The sequence below is a fragment of the Podarcis muralis genome, chromosome 2, assembly GCF_964188315.1.
Source record: "Podarcis muralis chromosome 2, rPodMur119.hap1.1, whole genome shotgun sequence".
Classification (NCBI taxonomy): Eukaryota; Metazoa; Chordata; class Lepidosauria; order Squamata; family Lacertidae; genus Podarcis; species Podarcis muralis.
In genome coordinates, this window is record NC_135656.1 from 55,654,636 (window position 1) to 55,682,546 (window position 27,911).

General features: G+C 39.7%; 1 protein-coding gene across 6 annotated transcripts in view; it reads right to left on the bottom strand.

Annotated features, from left to right (window-relative positions):
• Positions 1-1,180: 1,180 nt before the first annotated feature.
• Positions 1,181-27,911, bottom strand: part of RAD50 (RAD50 double strand break repair protein) — a 33,671-nt gene continuing 6,940 nt past the window's right edge. For all 6 annotated transcript variants that reach the window (XM_028717983.2, XM_028717984.2, XM_028717985.2 and 3 more), the window contains exons 8-26: positions 26,533-26,698; positions 24,182-24,375; positions 23,219-23,425; positions 22,206-22,388; positions 21,575-21,732; positions 20,322-20,497; positions 19,334-19,571; positions 17,901-18,090; positions 16,105-16,231; positions 14,978-15,171; positions 14,678-14,788; positions 13,842-13,934; positions 12,746-12,859; positions 11,256-11,383; positions 9,539-9,763; positions 5,261-5,346; positions 4,382-4,524; positions 2,344-2,477; positions 1,181-1,442 (exon numbers count right to left, since the gene is read on the bottom strand). In XM_028717983.2, the coding sequence (XP_028573816.2) occupies positions 1,256-1,442; positions 2,344-2,477; positions 4,382-4,524; positions 5,261-5,346; positions 9,539-9,763; positions 11,256-11,383; positions 12,746-12,859; positions 13,842-13,934; positions 14,678-14,788; positions 14,978-15,171; positions 16,105-16,231; positions 17,901-18,090; positions 19,334-19,571; positions 20,322-20,497; positions 21,575-21,732; positions 22,206-22,388; positions 23,219-23,425; positions 24,182-24,375; positions 26,533-26,698 (3,054 nt within the window). In that variant the 3' untranslated portion in view covers positions 1,181-1,255. The remainder of the gene's footprint in view (positions 1,443-2,343; positions 2,478-4,381; positions 4,525-5,260; positions 5,347-9,538; positions 9,764-11,255; positions 11,384-12,745; positions 12,860-13,841; positions 13,935-14,677; positions 14,789-14,977; positions 15,172-16,104; positions 16,232-17,900; positions 18,091-19,333; positions 19,572-20,321; positions 20,498-21,574; positions 21,733-22,205; positions 22,389-23,218; positions 23,426-24,181; positions 24,376-26,532; positions 26,699-27,911) is intronic.

Genomic DNA, 27,911 nt, shown 5'->3' on the forward strand with positions numbered 1-27,911 from the left:
ATATACCACAGGAAGTTTTAAAGTATAAGCAAATGTTGTGGGCATTCAATAAGCTCACCGTGACACAATGAAACACATTAAGGAGAAATGCAAAGAAACTATACCACAAAATATCCAAATTATTATTATTAATGCCAAATGGGTCAAAGTTTGATAGAATGAAAAAGCTATTGAGAATTAGTTGACAAGTATTGCATCGTATGCTATAAAAAGGTATGGTATCGGTGGGAGACCTTGGCATCTCAGATTTCAGGTGTGCCCTGTGTGACACCCTCTACTGCTTCTCACTTTCCGTTGGATTTCATAGTCGCAGTGCCTGCTGCAGTACCCCAGAAGCTCTGCGCCCAGTGCAACCAAACCGGTCATGCTCCCCTAGATCCGCCTTTGATAATAGGATAGAATATAGAAAGTTGTCTACATTAGATCTTTGATCTAATTAGCTGAGTGCTGACTACAATGACTGGTAGTGAGTCCCCAGGGTTTCAGGCAGGAGTCGTTCCCAGCCCCATCTGGAGATGCCAGAGACTGCAGAGAACACTGGCAGGTTCTCTACCAGTGAGCCATGGTCAATGTTTCCCTGCAACACAATACATTACTCTGTGTAGTGCATCATCATGTACAGCAAGCAGAGGGCTATACTTTTAGCTTTGCCCCAACACCCCCAGTAATTACATGTTGTACAGTTGTCTGAGCAGAAAGCACAAAGATTGAGCTCCTTCCTGCTCATGAGTAAGGGTTCTGTGTGATTTGGGTATCCCAACTGCACAGAGTTCACACACTGAGCATTCTGCTCATGCAACTTTGCACTATAGCGGCAATTTGGAGGGCAGAGATGGAGGTGCATCCCTGCTCCTTGGTCTACACCAGGCATCTCCAAACTCGGCCCTCCAGATGTTTTGGGACTACAACTCCCATCATCCCTAGCTAACAGGACCAGTGGTCAGGGATGATGCGAAGTGTAGTCCCAAAACATCTGGAGGGCTTAGTTTGGGGATGCCTGGTCTACACACTTAGAAGACTCACACATGAGAAAGAGCGAAAGAAGGCTTAGCTTTTAGAACACCACATTTCTGTGCTCAGAATTTTAATCTTAATTTCCGCTCTTTTCAATAATATAACTGTTTAATATAAATCAACCAGCTACACATGCAGCTAAAAGTCTCCATCAGCAAGCATCTGATGCTATCCAAAAGTAGTTTTATTTTCACTCTATTATGTTTTGGATAAGTCCTGTATCACAAAAGCATTGCAAACTCTAATGAACATATGATTCCAAAGATGTAACGCTACATTTTACAATCTCAGAACACTGGTCAATGTTCTTTTTAATTCTGTAGAATTTCTCAACATATTCAGACCGACTCAATAGTTCCACAAAGTCTTCATCATGAGTTATAACAAGAAGTTGGAAGTTGCGTTGCTGGGATCTACTTTTGATTATCCTGTGGAAAATCAACATTTAGAATGTGTTAGTTTATAGCTGTCAACATCTTATATTTGCAGCTTTCTGTGCTGTTGCCACCCAGATTTTAATTGTTCCACTCATTTTTAAAGTTTATGATAATTTCATTTATACAACAGAAAGCTGTCCCTCAACAATACCCAACCCCTCTAATAACACAGCTACTAGAGAAAACAAATAAGGGAAATGGAATGAATGGAGAACAGAAAAAAAGGGTGAGGAAAGCATAAGAAATACACAGAACCAATTTGAGGTGACTAATGCACCTGTTGATCAGATGGCAGAGAAAAATGTCTGAATTGACCCAGTACCCTAAATTATTGTTTGATCTTTTTAAGTTTCTGGATTAGGGTTTACATGTGTGGGTTTACATATTTAGGGGGGGAAACACATACATGCTTCCAGGTTCTTCCACACTTTTTCCAATAGCAACAGTTGCTTCATCAGTAGAGCAGTCCATTCTGGGTGCTCTTTCCTTTGTAAGTGATCCCTCCATAATCTAACTTTTGGGCAATTAAAACTACACTGTGTTAACTTTGTATTAAGCAGGGAGACAAACCTTTTCTCAGGTGAGAGGTGCAAGTGTTCATAAAAGGATATAACTAGGACAATCAAAATAATTATTTTGGGAAGATATGGGGGATTTATAGAGCACTTTCAATTTGCTTTAGGACTCAATTTGGTGTGAATAAAGTGGAGTATAATAAGAGGAAGACTCAGCCGACTGCTCAAAATTCCCATGCAAATGAAGCAGCAGAGGTGCATTACAAGGGCATTCCTCAGGACTGGGCCAGACTGATCTATGGGCACTAATTGCTTTTCACTAATGCTTTCCCACCTAGGTTCCCACAGGCTTCTTGGTAAAATCTACAGATACTTACTCCACTAAGGCATGTGCAAGAGATTCAATATTCTCCCGATCAAGATTGGTGGTGGGCTCATCCAGTGCAAGGATGCCACAGTTGAGACAAAAGGATTCTGCTAGAGCAAGGCGGATAATGAGGGAAGCAAGAACCTACAACCAAAAGTAAAAAGCAACCGTTCAAGTAAGTTAACCAAAACACAAACGCTTCTAAAAGCACCATGATGGCAGCACCATATCTGGACTCTACAGTGACTGTAACATGACTGAGTGCTGCCCTGAATAAAATCTTCCCTTCACATAGAAAACTAATATGTCAGGAAGGATTCTAGCCTAACTTTCATCCTGACATGCGCGTTTCCAATGTAGATTCTTTAAAAAATGTATGAATGTAGTGTATGAACATTCACTAATGTGAATTCTTTACTGCCTGAAAAGGTAAGTATAGGACAAAGGGTTGCCATCTAACAAGAACTAAGCTAGAATTCTAAATAAATTCAAGTGCTTTTCTTGACTTAGCTGATAAAAAAGGGCAAACTTTTTTTTTTAGAAAACATACAAAATAGAATCGTAAGGTAAAGCAAATGAAAAGTTAAATAGCCAACAAAAAAATCAGAAAATGCCATATAAAAGCTATTACTAACTTTAATGCAGGTGTATTCTAACATATCAATTGTTATTAGCCATTACTGTCGTGTGATACCTCCAGTATTGGAGGTAGTATGCCTTGGCATACCAGTTGCTAGGGGAACACGAGTTGATGAATGCTCTTGTGCTCCTGTAGCAGTGGTCTGCGAGGAGGGAGCACAGGCAGGACAAGGTTATGCACCTGGCTTCTCAACACCGAATGTCACTGCTGCGTAATAAAAGAGGGAGGAATGGGTTGCTTAGCACAGTGCTGGGCATGGAGCCGATCCAATGCTCCTGCCACCACATCGAACGTCCCATACCTTGTCCCTCCCTCTTGGTAGGGTGAAGTGATGCTTTGTGTTGCGAAGACAGGCGCACAAACCTACCCTTCCTGTACTGCTCTGCTAACTGATGCTGTCTGGTTGCCTGCTGTTAGAACAGGATGCTGGACTGGATAGTTCTTTGGTACGATCCGGCAGGGCTCTGTGTTCTTACATACTGCCATTAGCTTTCCCTTCCTAGATTATATTTATCACCTTGAGTATAGTACTTCAGAAGATGTAATACAGTAATAACTCCATGAATGTCCACCTCGTCTAGCATCCATTCCAGCGAACGTCCAAGGCAAACCGGGAAGTACCGGAACGGTTTACTTCCAGGTTTGCCACTCACGCATGCGCAGAAGCGCAAACCACTCTGTGCAGACGCAGTGCTTTAGCCTGCATCCTTTTCGTCTAGTGGCCAGGGCTCCAGAACAGATCCCGGTCACAAAACAAGGTATGACTGTACTAAAAAAGTATTACCTAACGCATTTTAATCCTTTGAATATCTCCCCTCCCCAAGAGAACAGAGAAGGGAAGCAGCACATCCTGCCCATTTTCCAGGTGAGAACGCATGCAACTATTGCATTTCCCGCAGGTCTTCCAATAGATTCCCTTCCATTTCAAGCATTTCATGTATTCACATTTCTTTGGCAGCTGTGATTGTGGGTTACAATAGATAGGTCTAAAAGAGGTTTGAGTGGCACCCTTTCATCATCAGCCAAGCCAGGATTCAGCCATCATGAGTCATTAGTCTGGCTGATATCTGAAGTCAAGTGTGGATGGAAACATGAGAAAACTGCAGTTTACCCTTCTGGCAGGTACTACATAACTACAGTGAGTGTGTGTGCCTTATCATCTGGGAAAATGTCTCCCTGCCCAATGTGCTGCATCTCCCCACCCCCACCCCTCAATGATATTAACCTCTAGTTCTATTCTTCCATCTTCTCCACAATCAGATGCAAGTGACAAAGTGAACCAGGCTGTGGAAATTTATGCCGTAAGATTTTTTTGAATAAAAATGCAAAATATATTTTGACTGTGCATGTATCATATGAAACCCAACATATCTTATGCACTGGAATCCAAACAAGTGTTGTTACCTACCTTTTGTCCAGCACTACATCTGCCCCTCATATCTAGAGCAGTGTCTCCCTTTATCATTACTACTCTGTAATTGTAACTCCTCCTCTTGTCAGCAGCAGAAACATTCTCATCTGCATCAGATCTAATTTCTATATATTCAATATCTGCATGGAAAAGAAAGCAGTTTCACTACAGTTAGTTGCCAAATAAATAGATTTGTTGGCCTTGAAGCAGCTAAACTTTCTTTAGTCCATTCTTCTTCACAGAGACATGATGTACAATACCCAAACATTCTTAAGCAATTAGCTTCATAATCCAGATAAGCAGGGCTATAGGCAAGCCTGTTAGATTGATAAATTACATCTCTAGTACTAAATGGAGGAACACTGGCAGAATGAACAGAGCCCTAGTTACATATCACAAAAAGAAAGAAGGAATGATCAAGATTTACCACATCAGTGACTCTATGAGAAAGGAATATATTTAGCAGGATAAACCAAGACGACTCAAGCAGGATTAACCATGCTACTTTTTATAGGAAGTTTAGTTTATTAGATGTATTTATTGCTTCCCAGAGCCAAAGTAATCCTGAAGCCATTTACAGAAAAGATATACTCTAAAATACAAGTCACAGTAATGCAACCATTAACAATATAACCCTTTCCAGGCCCCAATTAGAATTCTTATTTGTAACTTAAGAGAGGACTCCTTTTTCTCTATCCAGAAAAAAAGTCAATAATGATTATAAGGAATGTTAATTCTAAATATGTTTTGATTTTTGTTCTGATTTTCCACGTATTTTTGTTTTTGAGTAAATGTTTACCCGTCCTGAATCTTTAAGAAAATGCATAATATAGTATAAATCTACACAAAAAGGATTAAGAAGAAATACTTTGGTACCTTGCCCCCTGTAAGTGCTTCGCCAAAGGTCACGAATTATCTTGTTTATTTCTTCCATCTTCATGCTGTGAAATGTCATTATTGCTCTAAAAGAAAAGAAAAACCACAGCTCATTATGCTCCTTCCATCAGACTTCACTTTCTTTCTACCCTAGGCATACAGGTTTGTGCTACAGTACTTGAAAAATAAAAGATGAATGTGTCACATGGATGAATCTAGAAATTCTCTTATGATCACTTTTTTTATTTATTAAATTTATATCCTACTATTCCTCACAAGAGGGGACGCGGTCTAAACCACAGAGCCTAGGGCTTGCCGATCAGAAGGTCGGTGGTTTGAATCCCCGCGACGGGGTGAGCTCCCGTTGTTCGGTCCCTGCTCCTGCCCACCTAGCAGTTCGAAAGCACATCCAGTGCAAATAGATAAATAGGTACCACTCCGGCGGGAAGATAAACGGCGTTTCCATGCGCTGCTCTGGTTCACCAGAAGCAGCTTAGTCATGCTGCCACATGACCCAGAAGGTTTCTGCGGACAAACACCGGCTCCCTTGGCCTACAGAGTGAGATGAGTGCCCAACCCCAGAGTCGTCTGCAACTGGACCTAACGGTCAGGGGTACCTTTACCTATTCCTCACAAAGGAACTCATTTAAATCACATTAGCTTAAATTTTGCTTTTATTCTGGTATAAAGACTTTCTTGCTGATAGAACCCAAACTTCTTAATGCCACATTTTTTATTTTGAGGTAACTGATCTAAAATTAAATAAATCCCATGAGACCTTTGCCAATCATTGCTACAAACAAAGGTAGGTGTGGAATGGGTCTAAGTGTTCCTCTCCATAAGGAACTGTGGCTGAAATATTTAGGTAGGTAAATGTCTATAAGATGGGCCAGGGTAGCATCACAGGAAGAAATAAATTAGAAGTTCATATTAAGTGCAATTTAGAATTACTGCTAAAATATGGAAACTTTGTATCTTTGAAAAATGGCAGATACAAAGGAATTAAACCAGGAAAGCTAGAATAGTGGAGTTTTTTTAATAATTAAAATAAAGTAAAGCACATGAACAGAAATTGCTATGAAATTTGTTGATCTAGTAGTGGTTTATTAAAAGACCCTAAATTTCTTAATAGTGTATAGTGTGTTTGTCTTTCATAACTCCCAAGGTTTTCTACTGTGTGTGAGCTTGGCTTGCATTTTAAAACTTTGTGTTCACAGTGGCTGAACTTTAGATTTATGCCTTTCTGAAGCTATATATAGAATATAAAAGGCTATAAAAAGTATGGACAATGTACATGCAAACCCAAAGTTTAAAAAATGGAGTTTAAGCATCCCATTCCTAAGAGGAAGATGGGGACGCAAGATAATCTCTGAATTTACATCATATCTAATTAAGCCAACAGAAGACTGAGAATATTAATCATGTAGATTTATTCACTGACAAATTCTCATTCCAATCTAGATACTAATCCACAGATCAAAGCGTATGTGCACAGCTACACACATATAGCTCCTACACAAACAGGCCTTTTTGTTGTTGACTTTGCTAGGTGAGTAATCCTGCACGCACTCAAGTCTGCATTGTGCACACAGAACTTCCTCCAACACCAGTCAACAAATTCCTGATGTGTAGAAGCTTCATTGTGCTTTGTAACACCTGGATCAGGTGAACCATGCATCGTTTTTTCCATTGAATGCTTCAAAAGGTGCCAGACCTAGAAAGTCATCTAGATGCTACATCTTTTGTAACAGGAGCACTAGAGGTCAAGAGGAAAGACATATAATGGAAAGCGGTAGCTTGGCATGGAACACCTTTGGTCTTTATACCAAGAAATATTACTTTCATTATACTTATTAGTTATATTTAGTCATAACTTCCATTATAGTAAAGCTTCATATAGCAGCTCTCCATTTGATAACATCAACTTTGTTTAATGTTGAGTCATGGTTATTTTTTGCTGGTGAACTGAGTTGCACATTTGAGTGCATCAGATAAGGATGCAGAAAAAGAAGCAAATGTTACCTCTTATCATGTTTGGAGGGAGGAAACAACCCATGGCAATAAAAGATGCTCTGTTTTTCGAAAAAGGAAAAGGGGGAAAAAAGGCAGGAGGCCTAGTATTATATTTCCCGCCTTCGTACGTTACCTCTTTCCTTTTGCGCTGTGTGAAAACATTATCACTTGCTACATCTTTAAGCAGCTTAAGAATATGGTTTGTAGCGTTTGCATGCTATAGTAGCCAGGGTTGTCCTCTTTAATTTATTGTAGCATTGCAAATTGATCAGTTCTCACAGTGCCACAGCAAACAAGGGAGGTCTTCTCAATTCCCACAGCTCAGAAATATCCCCAGGCCATTCAGAGAGGCTTTTTGGGGAGAGGGGACAGGAAAGCCTCCTTCCTTCCTTTCAGGTTCTCAGGTGAAAGCCGCATAACGGAGGTGCCAAACTAACATATGTGGGGTGGTCCACAGAAAATGGACCATCCACAGAAAATGTCCTCTCCCAGGCCACTCCTCTCCACAAAAAGAGAAAAAGCTTCTAAGGGTGGTGGAACTATCAAGAAGTAAAGGGACCCCTGACCATTAGATCCAGTCGTGTCTGACTCTGGTGTTGCAGCGCTCATCTCGCTTTATTGGCCGATGGAACCGGCGTACAGCTTCCGGGTCATGTGGCCAGCATGACTAAGCCATTTCTGGCAAACCAGAGCAGCACACAGAAACGCCGTTTACCTTCTCGCCGGAGCGGTACCTATTTATCTACTTGCACTTTGACGTGCTTTAGAACTGCTAGGTTGGCAGGAGCAGGGACCGAGCAACGGGAGCTCACCCTGTCGCGGGGATTCGAACCGTCGACCTTCTGATCAGCAAGTCCTAGGCTCTGTGGTTTAACACACAGCACCACCCACGTCCCTTATCAAGAGGTACCTATCTGCTAATCTGAGATGGTATGTAGAGAAAGAGGGGGGCTTTCAGTTATTTGAGACCTAACTCATTTAAGGGCTTTAAAAACTGGCATGAGCACCTTGAACTGGAAATGAATTGGGGGAAAGTGAAGCTGTTTTAAAACAAAGGTTGTATTAGTTCTAAACAGAGCTCTGATCAGTCAAATGGCTGCTGCATTTTGGACCAGTTGCAATGATTAAATATGGAAATTACTGGGGCATAGCCTCATCATCTCTGTCCAAAAGGGACCATAAATGGCAAACCAGCTGAGCTGGAAAATGACCTCCTAGCTACAGAGGCCACCCAAGCCTCCAGTGACAATGCTGAATCCAGCAGCGCCTCCATGCCATAAACCTGCTTATTCTACGGGAGTGCAACCTCAACCAGGGCAGGCCATCTTCCTACCTCCAAGACTCAAAAACATGGGACACAGAACACCTCTGTCTTTTCAAGATTCAGCTCCAGTTTATTGGCCCACATCCAGCCCATCAACTACCCCAGGCACCAGTCTAACATCACAACTGCATCTCCCAATTCAGATGGAACACACAGAGAGAATGGGACCTGGTTGCATATTGGTGGCACATCACTCCAAAGCACCTGATGACAGCTCCCAGTGGCTTCATATAGATGTTAAGTGTCATGGGAGAATAAATGGAATTCTATGGGACACCACAGGACAACTCACATAGTGCTGAACAGTAGCCTCCTATAACTATCTGGAAATGGCCCTGAAGGTAGGAGCAGAACCACAGAATTACAGTGCTCCCCAACTTTCCCAAGACCCTCCAGAAAGATACTTAGTCAACAGTATCAAAGGTCACACTCCCCCCTCATGTCTTTCCTGACAGATGTCATAAACCAGGGCAACCACAGTGGTTTCAATGCCATGACTGGGCCTACACTGTATACACTAATAGCATTAAAGTGAACATATTTTCCTAGACACGTAAGCAGAATTCAAATTCTCGTAAACGGAAGAGATTCTTTTCCTCACTGGTTTCTGATTATATGTAAATAAGCTCTCCATTATCAAAAGGAAATCTTAAGGCTGCAAATTTGCTAGTGTATGTCTGCTTGGCAAAATGACACATAACTGCATGTCAACAATTTAAATGTAACATTTTTAAAAATGTATTCACCTTCATCCCAAATTCTGAAGGCTAGGAGTAACATTTATAGATACCAATAGGCAAGACAATAAAATATACCTACTGTCTTGCCTCTCAGGAATAAGGGGATTAAAAATTCAGCCTGCTAAATTTTAAAGCTCTCCTTGGGGAGATAATTGATTAATTGATAGTTACCAAAGCCAACATGCTATTTAAACAACTCACTGATCCAGTGCTTTGTAGTAAATGTCCAGATCCTTGTTTGCCAACTCCGTTGTTCTCATGTCAATCATCATTTCTTTGTATTTTTTCTCAGCATCTTTAAACTGTGATTCTCTCAGCTCTCTCTTAAACCTAAGGATTTCTTCCTCAAATCCATGCTGTCGACCAAGCGCCAAGCTTTCTTTTCTTTTCAATTCTTCTATTTTCTCCTCTAAATGCTGTCGGTCCCTGTCAAGTAGAAGTTAATATACAGCTTTGTTATCTATTATAGTGGTAAACAGAAAGTGATTTCTTAACCATGAGTAAATTGCTTGATGTTGTTTATAATAACTTAACCAAGCCACAAAGAGGGAAAGCGAAAAGGATGGAAATAAATGGCAGTGCATTTAAAATGAGTCTCAGTTGGGCCTAAAATATTTAGACAGATTTGCTGGGTGGCATTCAAAGACCGGGGGGGGGGGGGGGGACTGTCAGCAGAACAGGGAGGAAAGGAGGGCGGGAATTTCCAGCAATCTTTCCCACCTTTTGCATGCAATGCCCTGCATCCCCTCTACATTTGCTCTATAAGATTGGGGACCATCTAGTTTTACAGGGACATGGGATCTTGCTCCTCATCCCACTGGATTACACCCATGGAGAATTAGTCTATCAATGGCTTTTAGCTATCAACCTTAACTGGAAATTCCAACACCAGAGGCAGCACAGCTCTTAATATCAGCTGCTGAGAAAAATGAGGGAGAAGGGGAGAAGGCTATTATAAAGAATGATAAGCATAAATGTCTCTAGCAAGCCTGCTAGGTTAAATACACAGGTTGGTCATGGTGCTTCTGCTTCATTAGGGTTCCTAACTTACGAGAGACATGGTTAAATAACGCAAGATGCATTTTAAACATGACACATGCCCTGCTTTGGGGCCAACCATCTGGCCACTGCTAAAGAAAAGACACGGGATTAAAGCCCTATTCAGTTATTCGCATGACGGAGCAACACAATTTCAAAGGGACTGCGTCTTTAGACCTGCACCTATTGTTGCATGGTTAGTCCCTTGTTCCCATTTGGTCAGGGCAAACACCGGTAGTGGGAAGCCTTCTGTATTTGCTTAGGCTCCCCACAAGAGACAGAATCTTCTATGATCAGGGTTCTAGAACCAGTAAGACTACTATTATATTCTTAGAGTACCAAAGATACAATATTTGTGCACTTTTAGCCATTTTTTTTTAAAACCCAACCTATCTGAGGCATTGGGGCATAATCAAACTTGCAATTCACCCATTGAGTTACACTGTGAGAATAAGGAAGCCTAGTACTGAGGACAGATTACAGAGGTCAAGTGTGATCGTGCATAAATTTAGGTGTTTACAGGTGAATTTGACTTAGAAAGTATCACCAGAAGCTTGCCAAAAGTAGTTCACATGGTGCATGCTAGCCTATACAGTATTTAAAACCACTCTTCTCAGTATAATCAAATTGCTTATGCTGTAGTTGCTACAAGGTTGACCACAGCATACAAAACTAGAAACTTAGATTATCTAAGCAAAGGAGAAAAAAAGTTTGGTCTACACGAAAAGTATCTATCAAGATATGGTGAATATGCAAATACTTGTGGACTACTAGCTAGGACCAAGTATGGAAAAGTGGTAAATATGCAAATAATTAAGGTCTACTGCTTTGCAATTAAGAAATTATTATTTTTTCTTTTAAAAGGAAGTTCAGAAGATACCTTTTCAGTTGTGGGACTTCCATTTCCCCCATCTCCTTCAAATATTGCTTTATACTATTTTCGACTTCTTTTAGATCTTCATTTCTTTTTCTTAAAGTAAGGTTATCTTCTAACCACCGCTCCTGAATCTAAATTCAAATAAAATATATTAGTGAGTTAATCATCATCATTTTGTGCCATGACTATTTGAGAAGAGAGTTGGAAGGGATTTCAAAGACAGTCCGGTTAACTACAATGCCAGTGCAGGAAATCCACTACTACAGCATCTCTGAATAAAGCATGAGCTGCAGTTAAAAATGAGCTATGTATTTACTATACAAAATGTAGCAGTGTTTTGTTTTCAATCACCACTGTACTTGTATTTTAATTGGTACTTTTAGCTGCAATCTTATACATTTAACTGAGAGTAATCACCAATGAAAAACAACAGATATTACTTCACAGAATTGGTATTTCAGTAATTTTAACTAAAATCAGAGTTGAACCCTAACATCTGACAAGCAAAAAGAACAAAGTCTTATAAATGATAATTAAAAACAACCATACCAATCCAGAAAGTTATGTAAAAAGATTACTGTTTTGTCACCTGCCTCAGCCTTTGGGATGGGGCATTTAAAAAAAATATACAGATATGAAAGTCTTTTAAATTCCCAAAAGGAAAATGGTAGCAGAACTTCAAAATCTAATTGAATTAATGTGAAATAACCTCTTGTTTAGAAAGAACGTACTTTACAAGAAGCACTGAGTAGATAAAAAATGTAGTATAATAACTTGAGATATAGTGGTGGCTAATTCAAAGGTCAAATGTAAAAGATTCCTGGTTCAGGGTGAATGAAATGCTCCTTTATTTATTGCTACATATTCAAATTAATGTGCTGTTCATGCCCACCCCCTCTTTAAGATATAGAAATAACCAAAGAATAATGTGGGTTGATAACATATGATGCTAGTATGCCTACAGATGAATACGTAGCATGACATATGTCATCGGACCCAGTAAAAGAATTTGACAGAGCAGGTGGAACTGGCACAAGGAAGGATAAGTTCCTTAGCTCCTTGATTTGCAGTGCTGAATTGGGCTTCTTGGGGGTATTAGTGAGTAGCAATCACATGTTCTGTAGCAGTGTGTCAGCAAGCTAGATTTCCCTATTAGGGGATTTTTTAAATATAGCATTGAAAAAATATTTTGTAATGTCACAAGTTAAATTGTTATGCTAACTGGTCAATCAGAGGCACATGACCAATTCAACTTGACGAAACGTGCAAAACGCACATGCTGCCAAAACATATTTAGTGAATTCAATAAAAAATACTTTCTTTTCAGACTTATTTGCAGGACGTTTGACTCACAGGAGTTCTCTCAGGCCCTTAATGTTGCTGTTAACTACGTCAGAATCAGACAGAAGGCTACCTTGAAAACAAAAACGACTGTCTACTATGCATAGATATCAACAATATTTGAGAAAAATATCTGAACTAGACAAATGTACCTTCTGAGTATCGATATTTTGTCTAATAGTTCCAATTTCTTTATTTGTCGTTTCTTTCTTTTTCTCACATTCAGCTAGCAGATCCTTGACTTCATCAAGTTCACATTCCTTTTGCTAAAAAAGCAAAACACAGAGATGAAAAAAATTAACATGACTTTGGAAGGTGTGAAGAAATGCTGTTTGTGTTCTGTGTTTTGAAAAATAGCTTTCTGTGACCACTGATGTTGCGGTATATGCTATTATTATGTATACTATTACTAAGTTGCAGTCTGTTTAGCAGTAGTTACTTGACAACTGGTTCTGAAAGATGAGAGGGAGGTGATCATTTTTAATATTTATGTCTGATGTTTATAGATGGGGGCTGCATCAAGTAAATTCATTCTGATTTGTCTGAGAAACAACAGACTCTGATTGGCTGAAGGTTCTTGTAAGTGAATAATGGGAAGCTAGCTGAGAGTTGGGAAAGGGAGCAGAGGAAGTTGATAAGGCAAAATCCAGAGGAAGTCAACAAGAAAGTGGACACTTAAGGCCTGCGTATTAAGTTTTTCATACCCACTGTGTTAACAATACTTTGCTGGTGAAGATCAGGAGGAGAGAGCCAGTGTCTGTGTTAAGCTAAGAGGCTGCCGTGTAAATGTATTTTCAGAGGAAGGCTACACAAGCAGCCAGAAGTACAACCACAGTCTGCCTTGGTCAGAGATAGGATAACCATATTCAAATATCTAAAGGGTTGTCACATGCAGGATGGAGCAAGCTTGTTCTCTCCTGCTCCAGAGGCTAGGACACGAACCAACTGCTTCAAGTTACAAGAAAGGAGATTCCCACTAAACATTAGGAAATTTCTGACAGTAAGAGCTGTTTGACAGTGGAACAGACTCCCACAAGAAGTGGTGGACTCTGCTTCATTGGAGGTTTTCAAGCAAAAGTTGGATGGCCATCTGCCATATATGATTTAGTTGAGATTCCTGTGTTGGGCTAGATGACCCTATTTTTTTCCCTTATAAAAAGTAAAGTTGAGGATTCCGGTTTCTTTGTCGGTGCTGACAGTGGAAGGAACAGGTTACTCTATAGAGGGTGTTATCATATTTGCAATTACCTGTTTATATTCTTCTTTCCCTTCTTGAATATAGTTCTCAATCTCTTTTATATAGTTATGGATGTTTTTAATTTTCTCTTTAATCTCATTTATCTGTGAAAAAAACAACGTATAAAGAAATGCGTTTGATTCCAAGACATGCACATCCATCTATCTATCTATCTATCTATCTATCTATCTATCTATCTATCTATCTATCTCAAATACGACAACATATTGTTCAGGTACACTTAAAAACACTAATTGTACTTTAACCTGGAAGTGTACCATATTTTTCCGTCTATTTGGGGGCCTCAAAATTTAGAAAATTGGGATGATTGAGCTTTTGGGGAGGATTCTTTGTGGGGAATGCCGAAAATCGCTCACCCGCCAGAACGCAGCACACAACTCCCCCGGTCCAGCTGCCTGATCAAGCTATTTCTCCCCTCTGTGCCTTTCCCACAGAGGAAAGGCACAGAGGGGAGATATATCTTCGATCAGCAGCTCCACTTTGCAGGCGGCCTTCCACCCTTCCCCTTTCATTTTTTCCTGCAGGGCAAAAATGAACAGCCTACAGCCTCCCTCCCAGCTGTAGGGCGGGCACAGGGGGAGGAGCCAAGCAGACTACGGAGGCCCCGCGGCTTGGCACTGCCAGGAGCTGTGACTGCTAGAGCAAGTACCGTCTCTATTTATATATTTAATTGCTATATTCCATAGATAAGACACCCCACGTTTGTAAACCTTAAAAAAATGGGTAAAAAACCTCGTCTTATAAATGGAAAAATATGGTATGTATCTTTGACTGCAGTAAGAGGCTGCATTATTTTAACAAAACAACTGAAGACAGGCTGTCTAACCTTCTCCTGTGTCACTTTGTAACTTGTGTTCTTTTTGCTTATTAACTCTTCTTTCTCATGTTGCAGTTTTTCTAAAGTTGCTTCAAGCGGAAATAGCTGCTCCTTTGCTTCCTGAAAACGAAAAACAAACCACCAATATGTATATTTTAAATTAGAAGTTTGTCACTACTTCTATATATGTACATTTTAACTTTTTAATGGCCTGGCTGATTTTTTTGTGAAGCTCGACAAAACTGAAACACCCCTTGGGTCGAGGTGAGAAGAAACAACCCACACCAGAATAGGAGCTGTTCCTCTTACCTTGATCTCTCTGTTCAAGGAATGTAACTCAGTGGTCAGCTCCACTAGCTGCTCTTCCAGCTGCTGTCGACGTTGCATACGACTGGAAATTTCAAGTTTCTCTGTTTGCAGCTCATTCACTGCACTCTTCAGATTCTGGACTTGATTTTGTTGGTCTTGTTTAAGAGTCTGCTTCAATTCAATTTTACCAGTAACTGCAAATGTAATTAAAGGCAGGCATGATGTCATAAAGCAGAGAACACATCTTAGATGAAAACTGATCATTACCTTTAACACTGAAGAGCATAAATTTACCCTATTCAAAAGAGAAGATACCTGAGGTTGTGTGGTGGACAAAAATATATCTGGTAAGACTTTTAGAGAGATACAAAGTTTCTACTGATCTTGCTGTAATACTGTGACAATCTTTCACAGAGGACAACAGAACTAGACTGTATATGTGGAAAAATGGTTACTACTTGCTATATTGAGAGTGGCAAATGTTTATTTGGTGAAAAACAATCCCCATAGATTTCTGAACTGATTTATAACCAGGGTCACCACAGGCAAGGGCCCCACACTCTAAGCTATCATTTTATTTTATTTTTAAGAAGCTTCTAGTCCTCCTATAAAGATGAAAAAGCAGATGACAACTGACTCTATATCAGGGATGTCCAACCAGTATCCCCATCTGATCCTGGCCTGGTAGATCACAGGATCCTTATTGCGTACAAAAAGTTATGTGGAAAAAACTAAAAAAACTCTGTGTGCAATCCTCCCCCCAAAAAGCTCAACAACTCTGGCTACCTCCCTCCTAAAAAAACCCTCAACAATTCTGCGCAATCCACCCACCCCACGCACATGAAGTGGCTTAGGTTTGTGAATAGAAGTTTGACAAGTATTTCAAACAGTTGATGGGGTCACAGCAATGCCCTCTGCTTGTAAGAGTTAAAGATATTCCACTGGTTGCCACTCCACCCCCTTCTGGTAGTGCTAGAATATCCTAAAAGAATTATATTTCTAGGAGTGTGAAAACGGTACAATCTGGTATGTTGCCAGTGGGCTTTTTACATCCATGTGGGGAATGCAGAAATAGAATTCAGTGTCTTGTTACAAGAATAATCTAAAACTTTTTCAAAGCACCCCACCTGTATCCCACTGGTGCTTCTTCTCCTGCTTCTCCTGGCTTACTTGTAGCAGGGTCCGACCTAAATCCACTCCTTGTAGTTTAGCAGCCTGCTGAGCAATTTTTCGTTCAACATCCTTTAGATCAGTCTGAAAAATGAAGAGGCCAATACTGATATTATTGAATACTGATATTCTTGAAGTGCTTGATATCGCTGCTGGGATGCAGTCAAGTACCTGGTAGGTGCAAGTGGCTATACATATAGTAATCCCCTTAAGACACTAACACAGCCGCCTCTTCCTTATAATGACCTGGTGCATTTAGCGCATATGCTGTGGAGGAATGTGAAGCCTACACAGGCTTCTCACATCCCCACTGCAGACTGCTTTTACATTAACTGCTAAACAGAGGAAGAAGAGCTGGATGGGGGCACATGAGATTATATTTCTTAGTATGCAATCAAACTTTTGTAGTATCCTTACCAAAGGAGGGATACAGAGTACTGATGTTCTGGGCATGAAGGTCAGGGCAGCTGCTATTGTCATTTGCCTGCTCAGGTCCCAGGCTAGCAATCCCCTCGCCACCATTGCTCCACTTACTGCAGCCTTCCCTGCACCATTTGTCCCTAAAGGCTGCCCTCCCCACACCATTGTCTTCCAATAGGCTGGCAGAGGAGGAAGAGGCAAGATACTACCTACTTAAGCAATTAACAAAGCAGGGACTTGTAGCCCGTGGCAGCAAGGCCAGGGGGTTTGTTCACCCGCCCACTGCCCACAAATGGTGGTGTGGCAGCTCATAATCTTGAGCACAGACATATACACTTAGAAGCTGCTTTCTGTGAACCAGGACATGCCATGCGAAGAAGGGGTCAGATTGATTAGACTGACTTCTCCATTACCTTTGAATTTGCTTTGCTTTACAGGAGACGAGGGCTTGAGGGAGAAAGTATGCAAAGATGTGAAAGAACCAAGGAGAGAGATGTTGCCTAAATAAACCTTTTTCAGATTTTGAGAGGCAAGGAGGGAGTCAGGTTTTAGTATGACCCATAGATCTACCCTTTGAGATATTTAAGATTAAAATGGGGAAATAAAAACTGCATTTTGTGAGTACATTTATTACGTATTAATACAATCCTATGCATGTTTACACTACATTCAGCCCATGTCAGTGTGCACAGGGATGAAGCATGAGTCTTTTCAGTGTATTTGTTATTATTTTTAATATACGTATTTAGCTATCTGGATAGACTCTATCCATTCACATTGTATTGGACTCCACATTTCTCTGGCAACTTTGAATCCTCCTGTCGGTCTTCACCAGCTATAATTTAGAGGCTATGTTATAATCTATCAAAATTTTAATCTTTCAGGCTTTTAACATTTCCCCCCCCACCTCTTACAATTAAGTGTTATGTTTCCATCTCTAAAATGAGCAGATGTTTTCTGGAAAGTCTTCTATATGCTTATATTTTGATACTATAAAGCACATTATTATGGCTTGACTAACTTTTGTGTGATTATCTGCTCTGTACATATGGCTTTTTCTTTCTAGTTGTGACAGTTGCAGTCTAGATTGGGTTGATTTGTCATTGCTCGGTATCAAGTGCTGATGGTATCACGTGGTGGCAGTGGATTTGAAATTACATGCACTAGCTGAGTGCTGGTGGAGAAATGAGAGAGAAAGAGATCACACTGAACTAGACTTTTTTTGGTTTTTAAAATCCACATAAACAGAAGTGCTTGCCAAAAGACAGTGGATGGAGAGGGTGGCCAAATCCATGCACTGAGCCCAAAAACCTTGCAGGCACCCCTGCCTTACCTGATATCTTTCCATAAGTGTAATATCTTGCAGACATGCTTTAGCACTTTCCTCCTCGGTCATTATAGTACCTAGGAGGGTTTCCTGTTCTTCTGTATCACCTTTAAGTTGTTGAATATCTCTGTTGAGTGTCTGTAATTTGTTTCTTAAGTCGGGTAGGTCTTTTTCTTGGAGTTCAGATACCATTTGCCTTAGCAAGAAATATAAAATTCATAATATTTTCCATCTTCTACAGAAGAATCACCACAGTACAAATAGTAGCTATGCTTGGATTACATATGGATTGCTTATTTTACAGAAAACATCTATTAGTTTGTCTTTGATTTTGCTCATGACATTTTATCATATTTAAGAAACCATGTGTATTATGGCATTACGCTATAAATTGCTGTCATCCTGTGAAGAAAAATTACCCTAATGGCCATTAAGAGAAGGCCAAACAAACAAACTTTGCATGTATTTACTCAAAGGTGAAGTGGTCCACTTTAAATGCATTTGGACTTGTTTCTCAACTGAGGAGATTCTTGTATGAAATGGGCTGAACTGAAGTGGGCTGCTCTCAACATTTTGGAGCTACCACACATAAATTGTCTTTTTAACTTTAACTTTATCTTTGAACCTCACACAATAACTTTCAGTGGAAGCTATCCGTTTCACAGCTTTTATCATTGTCTCCCTCCTGCCATTTTATTATTCTGGCTGGTCTCATGCTGTACTTTTAAACTAATGTTTTGTTTCGTTTGCTTTTTAAACACAATTATGATTGCTTCTTTCGGGTACTACTGACTTGGATCCTAACTGCCTGTGAGTGGAGTTCCTTATGGAACATTCTTACCGATGGAATGCGGAAAGCTGTTCCCTTCCATTCCACTTTATCCCTGCCCTTTGAAAATCTGCTCAATGGTTGCGGAACCCACTTGAACAACACAGGAGCAGGTACTGGAAGCTCCACAGGAAGGAGATCTGCAAAAATCCCCCTTTTCCCTTTTGCCAGAAGCAGACTGTTTGGATACAGGATGCAAGCCACTGTATTATTTTATATTGGAAGCTACTTTGGATGCTATATATCTGAATGAAAAGTGCTTCAAAATATTTACATAGAGCAGTATCTAACAATAGAATTGCCAGCACAAGGATTTCCACTTGCTTGCTGTAACTTCTCCCTGCACCCTTCATCTGCTCAAGAGGGTGGGTAAACAGCTTTAGGGGGCATATGGGAAGAGGAGAGGGAGAAGCTCTGTTGCAGAAGCAAAAATATTTGCACTAATGGGTCTATTTAGTTGGATGTTGCCCAAAGTGTAAAATTGTCTTCCCAAACGATATTAAAGGGCAATTCAAAAATGGTTGCAATCTCTGAAAACTCTGCTCACCTCTCCTATAGCATATAGTTCCTGTAACAAAAAAAGAAAGTTTTATTGCACTTTCTGACTCACCTGACAGGTTTAAGTGACATCATTTCATCACGTCTCTTCTCCCTTCTCTTAAGCTCAGACTCTGTTGCCTTCAGTTTGTCTGGAGCAAGACGCAACTTGGACTGAAGATCATCTAACACATCCTGCAGTTCTGCTTGTGTTTCAAAGACCCTCTGACAAACGGGACAACACGATTCTTTTTCATCCGTTAATTGTGTAATGAACTGCGAATAAACTGCTGTAGCTCCAGCAAGCATGGCTGTTTAAAAATGAATGGATGTATATAACCAAAATGATAGCCATTAAGACAGAGCATGGGCAGCATTTTATCAAATTCACCAATTCATGCAATGGCATGATTAAACCTGTCTTGTCCTAATTAAACAATTGCCTTAAGAGAAACATTGAATTCCACCCTTTAACTTTGCCAACATGACCTTAATAGGGCCTTTAATATAGTCTTAAATTTGCAGGTTTTTCTTATCATTGAATTATAGGCATGAATCCAATTTTGATCCAGTTGATGCCGCCTCCTCCACCCAGAAAATCCACCCCAGAGTGTTTGACTCTCCAGAACAACATGGAAAGTAGTGTTGGGGGGGGTGTATGGGGGGTTGCTACAGGGAAAAAATGGAAATTATGTCTTCCTTTTCTGTCCTCTTAGATCAGGCATGGCCAGACTTGGCCCTCCAGATGTTTTGGGACTACAACTCCCATCATTCCTAGCTAATAGGACCAGTGGTCAGGGATGATAGGAATTGTAGTCCCAAAACATCTGTAGGGCCAAGTTTGGCCATGCCTGTCTTAGATGATGCTTGCACTAGATCAAAGATTCTTCTGCAGGCAGAAAGACTCCTGCTCGAAAAAGGGCATCAATGTATGTAAGCCATCATTACTACTATTATTCTTATTTACAGAAAATACAACAACAAGTGTATCAACATCAAATTGAATATACAGCTTTGCAGAAAACTATAAGGTAGTAGGGGAGGGAGTTGTATAAACTTGCCTCGTTGTTTAGATGTCTTTTCTATTTCATCTTGAAGTTTGTATAGATCACTTTCAAAATCCTGGCTTCCACAAACATCAAAAAGCTTTTCTTCATAACCAGACAACTGCTCCTCTTTTCTTTTTAGTTCAGCAGTAATATGGTTTTTGTTTTGCTCCGCCGAAACAAGTTCTTTGCTGAAATTTAAGTATTGTTATAACTACAAATGAGATAAAATTGCTCTTGTAGTCTCAAATATCATTTACCTTTTAATCTGGCTAAATTTTTGGCTCTTTAGAAATGTATTTTCACATGGGCTATTTTCAATTGTGGCCCTCTATCTACAGAAGGCACTTTGCTCCAGTGGAGGCTTCTGTGAAGGGGGAGGGAAGTGAGGTTTTTTTTGGAAATCCCTATTAATTTGCCTGACCTTTGAGATCATCTATCAAGAACCTGCTCTATATTTCCCCCCTCTATTAAAAGTGCAGCAGACACAACAGACCATCTTATCTGTGGTGGCACCAAGACAATGAATCCTCTACCTAAGTCCAGTCCTACCACTAACACTGTTTGCCCTTTAGCAGGCAGCTATGGCATCTCTTTTTCACCATAAACTTATAGTTATGGCCATTTAAAATAGGGGACTGTGAACTGTGGTCCTCTTTTCTTTTTAAGCCAGGGCTTTTTCGGCTGTGGCTCCGATCTGGTGGAACACTCTGTCACAAGAGACCAGGGCCCTGCGGGACTTGACATCCTTCCGCAGGGCCTGCAAGACAGAGCTGTTCCACCAGGCCTTTGGCCAGGGCACAGCCTGACTCCCTCCCTCGGCAATCTTCGCAGAGCTCTGGCCCAATGGTTGCTAGTGGCTTGAATTAATTAATTTTTATAATGAATGATTTTAGAATGTTGTTTATGTTGTACTTTTGTACTGTTTTATTGTTGTTAGCCGCCCTGAGCCCGGCTTCGGAGGGCGGGATATAAATAAAATTTATTATTATTATTATTAAAATAGGTATTTTTATATAAAAATGTTTTTGTGTATTTGTTTGCAGATTTAAAAGGGAAGGAAAAAATGCTGAAAATAAACAGATTTGTGAACACAGTCACTCATACAAAATGTAAAGGAGGTTCACTAAAATGAACAGATGTTTTAGTAGCAGTATCTAATAATAAATAGTACATGTAAAAACAGGAAGAAAACTGAAAGAAAAAACTGAATATCACCCCACTACTGTATCAATGATCATGCAAATTTCAGTTTAAGAAAAACTTACGAGAGCTTGGCAAGTTTGTCTCTTGTCTGATTAATTTCTTTAGTTCTAGAGTGAAGCCAATCTTCAAGCTGCCTTTTATTAGGGAAATATCCAAGCAAGGAAATTAACTCTTCGTTGTGCCTGGATTTTATTTTTCTGATTTGCTCCTCTTTATCAGCCTTTTAAGAAATAAAAATGATACCTATCAATAACTTTTGATTTAATTTAAAAGTCCAAAAGTTAATTTCAAAATACTCAATAAGCAAACAAATAATTCCAATTCTGAAAACATTGGGCTGGTTCAGACACAATTGTCAAAACAAGGTGTTAAAGACCTCAGGCTTGCATGCTCCTCCCTCACTGCTGAACACTACAATTCCTTCTCTACCTTCAGGTTACCATTGTATGCAATTTTGTCACATCTGGTAAACTATGACTAACCGCAATAATAACAATGGGCTTTCAGAAGTAAATCCTACAGAATTCAACAGGGCTTACTCCCAAGTAAGTGGGGTTAGAATTGTAGCCTAATTCTTACAGGGCCAAGTTATGGTATTCCATCCAACCCAACTGTTATTTTAATTTATCACTCGACATATACTTTGTGCTATACTTTTAACACATGTCAGCAATGTCAGAAAAAAGGCACTACTTTATCTTTCTTCAGCATGTCCATTTGAGTTATTATTGCAGTATTCAAATTCAGCTGTTCCATCTCTTTATCCAGTTTTCGAAGAACACTGTCCAAATTTGCTTTCTCTCTTTGCAGCCCTTGTACTTCCACTTCCAAGGCTTCAACATTGCAATTCTTCTCGGCTTCATACAGTTCATGTTTCTAAACAGAGAAATGAAAGGAGAAAGTTTTTTGTACCAATTAGGGACACATATGCTAACAAATGTCAAAGACAGTCAAAACTAAAATTGTTATTCACTGAACAGAAAAGCGGTACAAGTAATGGATCCAAGATTCTCTAAACAGCAGTTTACCAAACTTTTAGGTTTATTTTTCACTGTTATAGTACACAGAAGTTATTATGTTCTACTAAGTGATACTACGTTGGGCTGCAGGTGGTGGCTCACATGGTTGAATACCCCTTCCTACAAAATGGTTTCCTACACATAGAAAAAAAAAAACCCATTCAGGAAGAGGGCTAGGTTAGAACCATTCTCCTTGCAACTTGTGCTTTTCCATGTGAAGGGATTTTTGTATGAGGAAACTGATGTGGGCCTTCATACACAGTCTGAAGTGAGAGAGTCCAAATAGTAGGCCTGAGTCAGGAACATGTGCAGAAGTAGATGGGGCATTTGAGGTATGCATCCTACATAAGTTTTGGGCCACCACAAATAACATATGCATCACCCTGCCTGGTGGCACTTAATTCACATCATGCCACATCAAGAAAAGGTAATAAACACGTGTAGGTCACCACTGCTATGTGACATTTGTGGATTTCAGGCAGGCACTGTGCCTCTGTGTGTGTAAGTTCTACTCAGATAGAACCACATTTGCATAGGGCTAAGGACTTCTGGTGATATAGATTAGGTATTTGGAAGGAATAGGGAATGTTGTTGACTGATCAAAGCAGTTTTAGATGTGGTAATTATTACACACTTGTTGTCACTTACATTCCCATTAATTAAATGCTACAAAAATGTAAATCTTACTGCTCTGGTAAGTTCCTGATTCAGTTCTAGGAGTCTATCTGAGGACCCTTCAAGCTGCTGCAATTCATGTTTTAGGTTCTTTGCTTCAAGCTGCTTCTTATTTTGAATGTCTGACTTCAGGTCGCTGGTTCTTTCAAGTCCAGTTTTTTTATCTCTTATTTCATCTATTTGCTTCTGCTTCATTGCTTCCTTCTCACCAAATTCTCTCTGAAAGAATGACATTCATTTACAAAGGCTGTTGCTACTTAAAAACATGCTTTAATTGGAGTTTGTCCTGTGACATCAACAGGAACCAAGTGTAAGTAAACATGCTTAATTCTCCACCTGGCACTTCACATTGTAAAGTCTTACCTAGCTGACCAACTCAATTCATAACAGAGGTAGACTGGGTTGTAATATCAATTTCCATTCCACTATGAGAGAGGAATGCATCTGTGTTTCAAGAAGTGTCCATAATATTTCACCTCCCTTTTTTATAATCTGAAGTATTACTGGGGATTTCCCACGTTCTCCTAAATATATTACACAGATACAACAACATCTTTAGGCTGCTCTTTCGGGCCAAGCCTTCTCAAGACAGCTTCTATTATATACAAACAGAAGCACAATATTTAATAAAAACAAAACCACAGCATATCAAAGGTAGCAAAACAGGATTTAATTCTAGTGATTACTACCACTCAATACCTCTCCAAAATAAGGCAAATGGTCAATCTCACTTTTAATCAGTTATAACCATTTAACACAAAAACTACACAAAGGCGTACACTACTTGGGAGTTCATACTACTGTACTGTGCTAACCTAAAACTTATTTGGAAATCCCATTATTCCAATGTTACTAACTTTGAAGTAAATGTGCTTAATTTTGGACCCTGATATTTCTAGAGGTTTAGAGTGTGGGTGTATTTTGCTATTTTACATTAACTTAGCTTTTAGGCAATGCAAGAACACAAATATTTACCATTAACTGATTAGCAGCTTCCATGTCTTTGTCCTGTCTCTCTTTCACAAGCCTGTGAAAACTATTATTTTGCCTTTCATTAAATGGTGGTCTTTCAAATCCTTCCAGTTCCAACTGAGCTGCCAAAGACTGAATTAATGAGTCCCTGGTTTTAATATTCTGTTGGTGACGATCCGCTTGCAATTGAAGACGACCTTCACAAACATATAAACAATGAAGTTTAAACACAGATTTTTAAAAGCTCAAAATATAAGAATTCACAACTCTATTAATTAGATACAAGAAGCTCCAAAAAGCTCAAATGAGTCTTAAATAGAAATTTCCACTTTATTAATTATGGCGGGGGGGGGGGAGAGAAATATACAACCACTTAACTTTTAAATCTGTTTTAAATGCATAATTAAATGCTTTGGAAATCTATGTTCTCATGCTTTCAAACAGGCTTCAAAATTATTTTGCGTGTGGTCAGCAGATGTGAATAAATTTAGGTCCTGGCCAACAAGGGCTGATTCAGAATCTCCCCTTTGTACCTTATGTTCAGTGGGTGAATCCAATATTGCACTCATAGCAAGGATAGTTCTCTACCCACCACAGCCATATGCTCCTCAAATAAAACCTCTTCTAAGAAGCAGGGGCCCCTAGGGAAGCCTTTAGATATGGGGGTCAGAGGGCTGCAGTGTGGACTTAGAGGCATGGCCCAAGAAAAATCTAGTTCACCACTGAGTAAGCTTGCTTTTAGTGCCCATTTAGGACTAAGGCCGTCATGTATGATGTCTACTGTATTATTTCATAAACAGCATGGCTGCCTTTGTATTATGTTCAGAAGCTAGTAAGACATTTCTGCATAACCTTTATTATTTGTGGTAGTTTAGTACTGTGGGTTTATCTTCCCTCCCATTTACCTTCTCCTACATGACCAGATATAGAATCATTTCGAAGGTTGCTCATTCATCTGATTATTCTTTAAATCTGGAGGGGTCCCCGCTAGTTTTTTCTACATCTAGAAAAACAGCTGGGGGAATTCAATCTGATAGCAAAAGACAGCCCAAGGGAAAAAGGTTAAATGCACCCTTCCTAAGCATGACATTAAATTTGAAGTACCTGCCTCTCCAGTGCATTTTATAACTAAAAAGCAACTGGACTCTCATTCACAGGTCTCCTGCCTCATATGCAATTTGATTTTGTTTCAGAGGGAAAGGAGGGAGATTTATTTCTTTGGTCTTTTCAGGGAAATAAGAGAGAACTGCTTCTTTGACATTACAACTACTGTAGATAGGAATACTGAATAATTCCCTGTTCCCTTTTAGTTTGTTCTTCCTTCCCATCAAATTCTACGTATGCTTACTCAGAAATAAGTCCTACTGATTTCAACGAAGCTCACATCGAGTACACGTGCATAGATGTGCATTTTAAGAAGATGAGCTTCTTTCAAAATGTGTTTTTAAAAGGTAAAAGACCAAAATAAAAGTTTTTTTTAAAAAAAATCCACTGTTTTGCAGGCATGCCGGTACTTTTGTGATCTGGTAAGGCTGCTTTCAAAGACCTCAGATTAAGGTATGGTTCAGTTGTTCAGTGATGAATCCCAACTATTATACTTTACTTTAGAAAAATATTTAGTGAGTTAGACAACTGTTTCAAAGGTATTAAAGGCCTACCTTATTTCAAATTTAGGATTAAGGACTTTGTGGAACATGATCAGCAACCTAGTTGCTGCTTCAAGAATTCTCAAATTTGAGAAATATGTGGTTTGAAGCCAGATAGCTGTGTTGTGTTCTGATGGCAGAAGAGGGGAAGCAATTGTTATCAAGTCCCCATTTCACCTGCAGTCTCTTCCTACCCTGAAAACCCAGAGGGTTGGGGGACCCTGAGGACAGGGGGTGGATGGTGGTGTCCGACTGTTGAGCTGCAAGCAGAGGAGGGAACTGGCGAAAATCATTTCACCTTCTGTTTGTGTAAAAGCAAGTCCGGAGCCAACCCATCAATGCTACCCAGAAAATCCAACAATACAAGATTATGTGTTAACTTTGTATGTTCGCTCTCATAACTTTTCAACATGTGGAAGTGTGTGTAAATGTGTTTTACTGCGCCTTTATTAAATGTTGATGGAGTCCGATAAAATAGTGCTGGGTGCTGGACACAGTTGGCCATCCTTGTTGTAACTTTTAGGTACTATTAGTGGCTGTTGTGATAGCATTCTGGAATGGGTATAATGGATCAAATAGTCACCAATGAAATCTAGTGCATGAACAGAATTTAATATGCTAATCAAGAAGTATACCCATTTCTTATATAGCTCATTGCAAATGCTATTAAATGCTTGAAACATTGAAACAAACAGACTACTACTGTACCTTGTTCAACCAACAATTCTGATTTTTCTCTGTTGAGTCTTTGATATTCTTTGTTTGCTCTCTCCAATTCTCTCTGGCATTCTGTTAATCTCCTCTCCTTTTCTCTCACAGTTTTTTGGTGGTTTTGGTACATATCTCTAAGATGATCATCAGTTCCTTGAAAAACCTAACATTACAGTACAGAAAAAAGTAGTTTTTAAAAATACTTTATCACGGTTCAGTATGTGAGTACAAGGACCAACCTAGACAGGATGTAGACCTATAATTAGGATCATACTTGAAAAAGTAATTTACACAGCTGCTTTTTAAGACAATGAAGATTTTTAACCCTTGCCTTAATTAAAATCCCCCTTCTCTGGAATCTGACAATGTAACACCAATGGGCCCTTGAGATCTCCTGGCACCTCAATGCCTTCTTCATCATGAAGTGTTCAGTGTAGTTACCTCCCCCTCTTGAAAAGTACACAGGGTTAAAGGAAAGCTGTAAGTGTTGCCCTCTCCTGCTTCCGTCAGCCCTGTGTGCATTTCAAGGCGCAGATTGACAACTGAAACACTGAAGAGAAAGTGGAGCCACCAGGCAGGTAGGCTGGAAAAGGGAACAATATCAGAAACTGGGAAAGGAAAACAGAGTGACCAAGTAATGAGAAAGTGGGGTGCTAGCTGCAGGAGCCAGAAGAGCAGAAACAGAAACAGCCAGATGGAATAAAGCATGCAAGACACATACACACATTTGATCCAGTAAAACCAGATTATCTCTCTGTCCACTGACTGAACCATAACAAACATGGATCAGGTTTCCAATGCTGCCATTGTGTAAAAGCAGGGATTTGAGGCACAGATCATTTTAAATTCTACAAGAGATCCTTTCAAAACTAGTGTCAAATCACAGGTCACCTCTGTGTAGACAGATGCGTCCTGTCATTGGTTGATATTGTTGTTATCCCATGTAAAAAATATGAAGATCCATGAGGAACTGTGCCTTGAATGTGATGCTGACAAGTACGGAATCTGTGGTTTTTACTATGCAATCTGTAAGACAATGTTTTTTTTGGGAGAAGCCGATGTAAAATCATGCAAATCCAAGAGAATCCATTTTAATTCTACTAGATCTGACTTTTACCCGGATCTCATGAAAAAGCAAAGGGTGTGTGTGTGTCTGTGTACACACTTCCACTGACTGTTTGGAGGGGGAGCAGAAGGGGTTGTGCTCACAGCACTCTCAAAAATCCAATGTTTCTACAAGCCCATAAAGTTTGGTGACCCTTAGCTCCATACTTAGATGAGGTCAGTATTTTCAGTGGCATGAAAAATGACTCTTTACTGTTAACTTTTTTTGGTGATTAGTGCAAAAGAGCTGGAAAATTTGCCCTCACTCTTAG